The sequence below is a fragment of the Podarcis vaucheri genome, assembly GCF_965113315.1.
Source record: "Podarcis vaucheri genome assembly, chromosome: 17".
Taxonomy (NCBI): domain Eukaryota; kingdom Metazoa; phylum Chordata; class Lepidosauria; order Squamata; family Lacertidae; genus Podarcis; species Podarcis vaucheri.
The window spans coordinates 3,522,883-3,532,361 of NC_138755.1; the positions used below are offsets into that span (position 1 = coordinate 3,522,883).

Sequence of the window (9,479 nt, forward strand, 5' to 3'; positions counted from 1 at the left end):
TTTTATGTTTTAATGTATTATATACTTTGATGTTAGCTGCCCTGAGTGCAGTCTTGGCTGGGGAGGGTGGGATATAAATAATAATAATAATAATAATAATAATAATAATAATAATAATAATAAGTTATTTATTTATTTATTTATTTAAGGTGGCTTTTCAAGTGCGATGTCAGCCTTAGATAACTGTGCATGTGGATGCACATGGACATGTGAGTTGTAGGGCTGGAAGGGACCATGAGGGTCATCTAGTCCAACCCCCTGCAATTCAGGACTCTTTCGCCCAACATGGGGCTCGAATTCACAACCCTGAGATTAAGAGTTTCACGCTGTACTGACTGAGCTATCCCACGTATCTATCATTTTCAGATTGTGTTCAATCATAACCCAGCAAATTTGGGCTGCGGAATTAAAGCTGATTTGGAGCTCTTGCAAAAGAAACCAATTTCCCCTCAAAATCCAACTTGTTGTAATAAGAAAAGTGACAGGAAAATGCCCTGGAAAGTGTGGGATAATGCTCATTTTGACACAACATCATCTAGCCTTTCCACAAACCAATCAGGACGACTGTTGATTGATCAGGTCATCTGGAAGTGACTTTAGTCTGTTGCAGCAAAAATAACAGTCTTGTTGTCACCTTAAAGACCAGCACATTTAATAGGGCATATATATTTGTAGAATTCAATCCACGTCATCAGATGCATGAAGTGTTACCCTGAAGTGTAGCAGTAGGTGTTCATGTGTGTCTAAACACACACACTTGTACACATACATACACATACATACATACATATTTTGGAGGGGAGAGATTGTAAACTGTGATGTCAAAGGGAAATGAAATGCAGAGAAGTACAAATGATGATACTTATGTTGGCTATTTGCAGATTAGTTGCACTGCAGAAGGCATGCTGGGGAGACCACACATTACAAGGAACGCAAAAATAACTTTTGCTAGGTTTTAATAACAAAAACAAAAACTCCTTTTACATTAATTACAATATATCAATAAGCATGACCCAGCCCATCTACCAGGGTACTGAGAGAGCCAGGTGCTGCTATTTATATACTATACCCAACAGCTTAATTAACATAACTTAACAGCACCTGCTACACTGCTTCACAGCTGTAATACTAGGTCACATTATTTGCTCTGGCCCTTAAAGAAATACACATCTTGTGCAACAATAATGAACCTTCAAATTTAAAGAGACCATTCGGTTCATTATGGTGGAACAAAAACATAAAGCATATTTTTTACATGTGTTTCATGTGTAACCTTTGGAAGTGCTTTAGTAAAAATGTCTGCAATTTGATTGTCACCTGGAACATATAGGTAAAGGTAAAGGTACCCCTGCCCGTACGGGCCAGTCGTGTCCGACTCTAGGGTTGTGCGCCCATTTCACTTAAGAGGCCGGGGGCCAGTGCTGTCCAGTTTTTATAGAAATCATCTACATACACACATATTTTTGTTACAGTTTGCCCTTTCCTTTATAAACACACAATTGTCTGCTTTTCCTTGTGAAAAACCAATATCCAGCAATTCTTTTGCTAAAGTTTGGTGCTAATTCCTTCCACTTTGGTGCAGACCATAAAGGCTGTGTACACAATACATTTAAAGCTCGTTATTTCCCCCACAGAATCTTGGGAACCGTAGTTTAAGGGTGCTGGGAATTGTATCTTTGTGAGGGGTAAACTGCAGATCCCAAGATTCTGTGGGGGAAATAATGGGCTTTCAATGTGCTATAAATGTATGGGGTGCCTGCAGCCCTACATTGTGGACAGTGACCATTCCCAAAAACCACTTGTGTTGATTACACACCTTGGCACCTTGGCATCTGTAAGGCAATTTTCACATAGTGTGATAAAAATCTATCATGCTGGTTCAGTTCACAAGTGACAGAAGCAAGTGGCGTGAGACTCTCAATGAACTGTAATTCAACAGTGTCGTTGCAGTCTCTTTTAAAAGTTGTTTTTTTCTATTATGACCAACTTAAGATCAGCTTGTAGATAGTGTCCTAGGAGACACCTACAAGTACCTTGTACTTCACAGGGTTACTGTGAGGTCAGGTGTGTCGGAGATCATACAGCCAATCTAAAGTCAGTGGACCAAAACAGTAACAGATGACCCAATTTTTTGGGGGGTAGCTGCTCTAAGAACTGCTGCTAAAGCTGCTACCAGCAGTGTTAAAAGTCTGCATCACTAGAGATGGGGGAGAAATCTGATTCTGTTCACATTTAAAGGTGAACTTAAAAAATCTGTACTTTTTGAAACATCTGAACCAAATCCTTTGAAATTCACACTTCTCTGGATTTTGGAATGCAGTGCTGCTGTCAATATTGTTGTTGACATCCGTCTGTCTTGAGAGACAATGGAGTGTGCCTCCAGGGGTGAAGAGGAACCGCTGTGTTGGCAGCACTGAAGTGACCTCCCTGGGGCACAAGCCTGGGCAGTGTCTGGAGGTCCCAGGCTGCCCAGGACACGCCTCCCTGGTGTGGTCCAAAGGAAAGCAGAGCAAGACGTTTGGCGCCAGCTTGGCCGCAGGAGTTGCTGGAAGGAGGCGTACAAGGCACCATCCAACCAGTCCAGATTTGTCCTGCAGCTGAGGGGGAGGCAGTGAAGAGGCCCCACGCAGTGTGCCCCAGACCCATGGGTGGCTCGCCCTGCCCCTGGCTGCACGACGCGCGCACCACACCAGGCACCCGAACGGCTAGCTACGGTATGTTACTGGTGAGAGGCTGCCAGCTCTGCAGGCAAGGGGTGGCATAACTGGGCCCCTGAGCCCCACAGGGGTGCCGCAGAAAGAATGTTGTTGGTTAAGAAGAAGAGAAGAAGAGTTTGGATTTGATATCCCGCTTTATGACTCCCCTTCAGGAGTCTCAAAGCGGCTAACATTCTCCTTTCCCTTCCTCCCCCACAACAAACACTCTGTGAGGCGAGTGAGGCTGAGAGACTTCAGAGAAGTGTGACTGGCCCAAGGTCACCCAGCAGCTGCATGTGGAGGAACGGAGACGCGAACCCGGTTCACCAGATTATGAATCTATCGCTCTTAACCACTACACCACACTGGCTCTCCAGTTAAGGGAGCTGTGGACTCAAAAAGGTTGAAAACCTCTGCTCTATGTTATGAAAACTATTCCTATGAGAAAATTGATAGAGATATGTTTTTCTCCCTCTCTCATTGTATACAATGAAACTGAATGTTGGAAGATTCAGGCAGAGAAAGAAAGAAAGCACTTTTTCATACACCACATAGTTAAACTATGGAACTCACACCCACAAGAAGTAGTGATGGCCACCAATTTGGATGGCTTTAAAAGAGGATTAGACAAATACCTCCACTGCCAGTTAAGCCTTTGATTTCCAGTTGCTGGGAATCGCAATTTGGGAGTGGGCTGTGGCATTTGGTCCTGCCACTGTGAAAGCAGGACACTAGACTAGATAGGCCATTGGTCGGATCCAGCAGCCTCTTTTTATAACAAAGCCACAGTGGTGGGCAGCTGCTGCTGCTGGCATTGAGTGCAACTATCCAGAGCTATAGAAGGGCCCCCAGCCAAGTCCGAGACATGGCTGGGAAAGGGAGGTATGTGCTCGTAATGCGACCCTTGCTCCATAAGTGCACGCAACAGGCTTGCTGCCAGCCAGCGTTTCCAGGGGTACCACGGTGATGGGCATCAGCAGCTGAAGCATGCAGTGTTCCTGGCAGCAGCGTGGCATTTTAAGGTGTGGTTCCCGGCACTATCTCTGTCATCTGCCTGTGGGTATTAGAATAGCGAGGGGCTGCCGGAGAAGACAAACAGACTCCTACTGCAGTTTTATGCACACTGGAATCTAGCGGGTCTTACATCTGAGTAAACTCAAGACTGAATTGGGCTCCGTCTCACACAAGTTGGAGAGGGGTGTGAATTGCAATCTCCACATTATTGTTAACTTCCATCCGCCCACCAGCCATTCCTCCAATACCCCCCAACTGCCCTGTTTTAAGCAGGACACTCCTGGATTCACAGAGGCATTCCCTGCTTCTGTTTGGATCTGAGAATGTCTTGCTTTCCCCCTCCAGCACCACCACCACTGAGCTCAGGGAGGCCGAGCCTCTCCATGGCCGCCACTGCCAGCCTCCTCCCTCGGCAGCTCCTAGCGGCCGCTGGACAGCGGCTGCTGCCACTGAAGCCCAGCTCCAAGTGACGCGCCAGCGGACGAGAGGTGTGCCATCGCCGCCACCACTTTTCCTCCCTGCCACTTCTGTCTCCAGGTCAGGGCTGACCCGGGAGTGGAGCTGCAGGATGTTGTGGCCTCCACAGCTCCCTGGCATGCTGGGGCCCAGTAGAGGAGAGGCCGGGTGCTGCTGCCACTCCTTTTCCCTGTCCCTTCTGCCCCCAGCGTTTTGATGTTGGAGGGCAAATGTTGTCCCTATTTTCAAAAAGGGGAAAAGAGAGGACCCAAATAATTACCGCCCAGTCAGTCTGACATCAATACCAGGGAAGATTCGGGAGCAGATCATTAAGCAAACAGTCTGTGAGCACCTAGAAAGGAATGCTGTGATCACCAATAGTCAGCATGGATTTCTGAAAAATAAGTCATGTCAGACTAACCTGATCTCGTTTTTTGACAGAATTACAAGCCTGGTAGATGAAGGGAACGCAGTGGATGTAGCCTACCTTGATTTCAGCAAGGCATTTGACAAGGTGCCCCATGATATTCTTGTAAAGAAGCTGGTAAAATGCGGTCTTGACTATGCTACCACTCAGTGGATTTGTAACTGGCTGACTGACCGAACCCAAAGGGTGCTCATCAATGGTTCCTCTTCATCCTGGAGAAGAGTGACTAGTGGGGTGCCACAGGGTTCTGTCTTGGTCCCGGTCTTATTCAACATCTTTATCAATGATTTGGATGATGGACTCAAGGGCATCCTGATCAAATTTGCAGATGACACCAAACTGGGAGGGGTGGCTAACACCCCAGAGGACAGGATCGCACTTCAAAACAACCTTGACAGATTAGAGAACTGGGCCAAAACAAACAAGATGAACTTTAACAGGGAGAAATGTAAAGTATTGCACTTGGGCAAAAAAAATGAGAGGCACAAATACAAGATGGGTGACACCTGGCTTGAGAGCAGTACATGTGAAAAGGATCTAGGAGTCTTGGTTGACCACAAACTTGACATGAGCCAACAGTGTGACGCGGCAGCTAAAAAAGCCAATGCAATTCTGGGCTGCATCAATAGGAGTATAGCATCTAGATCAAGGGAAGTAATAGTGCCACTGTATTCTGCTCTGGTCAGACCTCACCTGGAGTACTGTGTCCAGTTCTGGGCACCACAATTCAAGAAGCACACTGACAAACTGGAACGTGTCCAGAGGAGGGCAACCAAAATGCTCAAAGGCCTGGAAACGATGCCTTATGAGGAACGGCTAAGGGAGCTGGGCATGTTTAGCCTGGAGAAGAGGAGGTTAAGGGGTGATATGATAGCCATGTTCAAATATATAAAAGGATGTCACATAGAGGAGGGAGAAAGGTTGTTTTCTGCTGCTCCAGAGAAGCGGACACGGAGCAATGGATCCAAACTACAAGAAAGCAGATTCCACCTAAACATTAGGAAGAACTTCCTCACAGTAAAAGCTGTTTGACAGTGGAATTTGCTGCCAAGGAGTGTGGTGGAGTCTATGATGTCCCAAATCCAAAGTTAAGGCTGTTGGGGGATATGTCCTCTGCAACCCCTCTGTGAGGCACAGAACCTTTTCCTCCTTCATCCTGTCCCTTTAACACCCATTTGTGCCTGGTTTGCCAGAACAGAATCAAAAGAATTCAAACACAAGGGGAAGCAAATCAACTTTTTTTCTTTTATTAAATAAAGGGGGAGACGACGACGGAGCTTTACATCTCAGCTATTGCTTTGGGAGGAGGGGCTGGAGGGAGTGGGGGCTGCTTCCCACAGAAATGAACATATCTTCTGCCAGAGCCCAACACTGAGTCTGGAGTTGCCCTAGTCCCCCTCCTGCCCCCCCCATGTGCAAAATTTCAGAAGGCTAATCCCAGTGTTACTTTTCCTGGAGGAGATTCTTATGTGGGCTGTCGGGGATTGGCCAGAGATGGCTGGGCTTTAGCTCCCATCAGCCCCAGACAGCATGGCCAGTAGCCAGAGACCGTCTTGTGTGCAAAGCCAGGTGGATCCCCATCCCTGTCTCTGAGATACTAACCGACAGATGATCCAGCTAGAATCTCAGGGACGGAGGAGGGTAGTTTTGAAAGTCCCTCACCTATTATTATTATTATTATTATTATTATTATTATTATTAAAAAATGTAGACCACCCTTCATCCAAGGATCACAGGGAGGTCTATGGAGAGCCCACTCCTAGAATAATGTGGAATTCTTTCTGCAGGTCTGGACAAAGCAGGGGCATGACAATAAGAGAACAGAATACGGATGTTTCATTTTGAGACTTTTCTCTGAAGCGCCATTCCCCTCGTCCTCTGGCCTCCTTGTTTTCCTTCCCTCTGACCTGCTCCCTCGCCCACAATTCCCCATTTCTGACCCAAGGCTAAAAGCTCCCTGTGAGTTCTACTCTCTGCTGTGAAATCCAGCCTGTTTAGTGGATCTGAGTGAAATGGGAAGGAAAGTCTTTGGCACGTGGGTCGGGGGGGGGGGGGGAGGCGTCTCTGTGTCACTTCTGAGTAACGGTGAGGTAGATGGCGCTGCAGCAGCGGCCCAGACTGGTGAAAAGTGGGGCCACCACAACATCCAGGATGCTGGCCCAGAGGGTGCGAACCGGAGGCATTGCCATTGTGCAGAGCTGGATACAGGGCATCACACACCTGAGGGAGGAAGAGGGGAGAGATGTGGCTGGCAGCCTCCAGGAAGCAACAAAGCACCCCAACATTTAGACTCCAATTAGGCAGCCTAAGGGCCAATATATACTCACCTACAGCATTGTTAATAAGAATGTCTTCGATTGCAGGCAGGCAACCTGCGACCCAGAGACCATGGGTTGTAGCCAGCACTAGTCCTACTCAGAGTAGAAATGTTTTATATTTGTTTTATGGTTCTCTTTTGTAAGCAATATTGATAATCTTGATCTAGATTTAAAATACACATTTTCAAATAAATAATTTTTAAAAAGAATAATAAAAAAGAGTAGAAATGCATGGACATGGCTAACTTAGGTAGGTTCATAACTTTCAATGGGTCTACTTTGTGTAGGCCTAGCACTGGATACAACCCTGTGTGCAGCCCCAGACACCTCCAGAAGATGCCTACCATTCTTCCAACTTTTTTGAAAGAAGGAAAGCTCCTTTCTGGTTCATGTCCTTGTTTTCCTGGGTCCCACCAAGTGACCAATTTATTTAGCATTTCTGTCTTCAGATTCCTCCATTCCTCACATCAGTGTTAGGCAGACAGTACTTATCTGCACCCCCAACTAGCAGAACAAGGCCATCACACAAACAGTAGGTGCTTCCAGATCTAGTGTATTGCTATTTTGCAGATCAGATTCAGTCACATCCTGGCAAATTCAGGTTGTGCAATTAAAAGTGGATTTGGCAGTCTTGTGCAACAAACTCACTTCGCCCGCACACAAATGAAGACCCCAAACCTCTCACTGGTGTGTGTATGAATACATGTGAGTGCTGGACATGCATGTGGGTTGCGACACATACTTTAGCACCAACTCCCTCTGGGATAAGTGTTTGGTAAAGTGTCTTTTAAGAGATTAGTTTGCCATTACTAGTCTACTCCCTGAAGCACCCACAAAACTACAGGACAAGTCAAAAGTCAAAGTGCTAGAAGAGCCTCTGCCCACCTGGTGCCCTCCACACATTTTGGACTACACCCCCTATCACCCAAGCCAGCAATGAGGCTGATGGGAGTTGTAGTCCAAAGGGCCTGGAGCTTGGCAAAGTCTGTGTTAGAGTAACACAGCCTCCTCCTGTTGGTAGTTCCCCCCAGTAACCACTAGAATTAGCCTTGCTAATGGTCAATGAATGTGCAACCAACTGGAAGCAAGAGGCTGGGCGTGAGCCAAGGGCCTTGGCAGAGCCAAGGGGCAAGAGGAGGCAGAGCAAAGGGGGCAGACCCTCACCAGATGTGCAGGCAGCCTAGGCAGGCAAAGAGAAAGCCCGAGAACAGGGAGACGGGCACAGCACACAGCAGCGAGATGATGCGGTAGCACCAGAGGCGCGAACTCTCAAAGACGATGTCACTCCAGGTCCAAACCCGGTCAAAGCTGCGAAACGAGGAAGGTTCAGCAAGAATGTCGGAGAATTCCAGCTGCCGGGAAGAACAAGGGAATCTGGTCACTGAAGATTCTCCAGCGAAGAGAGAGAATGTTGTAAGGCAGAGCAAAGCATCTTGGGACCAGGAGGACCCATGCCGTCTCCTTCTGTGTGGTTCTGGGGCATGTAAGGAGCAGCAATCAGCAAAGGGGGTGGAGAAGAATCGGTTGTGCTGCAGGTGAAGGGCTGGGAGGAGTTTGGGGGTGAACAAGGATACAACTCCCACCTTGGGTGGGTAGGAGAGAGCTGCGCCCTTAGAGTTTAGGAAGTCAGAATTTAGGCATCCCCACCCCAAGGCAGGCAGGTAAGCTCCCTCTGTTACCTTAAGGTGCTGGTTGATCCCACGCGGGTCCCGAGGGTCTGCTTTGGGTGGTGTGTTGATAGCGGACTGCAGGAACATGGGAGATCCCGGCTCCTGCAAATGGGGGTCTTCTGGATCCAACTTGCACTCAATCAGATAATCGTTATTGATCATCCTGCCAGGAGGGAGAAGATCAGCACTTGCAGGCGCTGCTGCTGCTCTCTCAGAAGGGGGGGATCCAGTAACGCTATCAAGAACCTCTTTATAATTCTGCCTCTAACACTTCCTTTTGTTGCATAGGCTTCGTGTTTTACTGAAACTGCCTTGTCTGTTCTTATTTAACCTGCCTGTCCACTCTTCACTTGCACAGTATTTCTCTCCATCTGTGTGCAGGAACTTGACTCCAGTTCTATTCTCAGCCTTGGCCAACATAGATTGGAGGGCGAGGGGAGTCGAGGAGGGAGGATCTCAGCAGTTGCACGCCTCCGCCTGGTATTTGCAGACATGGGGCGAGCGAGATGCATTGGGACAAGGGGTATAAATATGCCACCGTCCCAGAGTTCCTTTGCTGAGGAGCGGAAATGGGGAATGGCGGCCCAGCTAAATATATGCAAGCACAGGGTATTCTTGGAACTGGGAGAAGAATGGGGTGCAGTGGGTCGCAGCAGCAGGGCTCAGAGCCAGGTGAACTAAATAGGGTGTATACCAATGGCAGCTAAATGGGACTTACAGCAGCAGGGCACCATCTAGTGGCTCTGAGCTAACATTCAACAGGTCAAGAGAGCACACTGTGCACAATCTTGCCAACTTTCAGCAACACTCATGGGACCAAAACTGCAGGAATCTGAGGCATTTTGTGGCATCTGAAACTTTCCTTGGGTTCTGTAGGACTGGGATAAAATGCTGGCAT

The 9,479-nt window shown here is 47.6% G+C and overlaps 1 protein-coding gene across 1 annotated transcript; it reads right to left on the minus strand.

Annotated features, from left to right (window-relative positions):
* Positions 1-5,818: 5,818 nt before the first annotated feature.
* Positions 5,819-9,072, minus strand: LOC309522481 (caveolin-2-like). The gene is made up of 3 exons (XM_082205773.1): positions 8,591-9,072; positions 8,076-8,263; positions 5,819-6,813 (listed from the first exon to the last, which is right to left on the minus strand). Exons 1-3 carry the CDS (start codon positions 8,741-8,743, stop codon positions 6,663-6,665), a joined length of 492 nt encoding a protein of 163 aa, XP_082061899.1. The 5' UTR covers positions 8,744-9,072; the 3' UTR covers positions 5,819-6,662.
* Between the last annotated feature and the right edge of the window lie 407 nt (positions 9,073-9,479).

Coding starts and splice junctions, on each gene's coding strand:
- LOC309522481 (XM_082205773.1), bottom strand. CDS start 8,743: ATGATCAATAACGATTATCTGATTGAGTGCAAGTTGGATCCAGAAGAC. Junction 8,264..8,590: donor GGATCAACCAGCACCTTAAG/GTAACAGAGGGA, acceptor TCTTCCCGGCAG/CTGGAATTCTCCGACATTCT. Junction 6,814..8,075: donor CTAGGCTGCCTGCACATCTG/GTGAGGGTCTGC, acceptor TTCCTCCCTCAG/GTGTGTGATGCCCTGTATCC.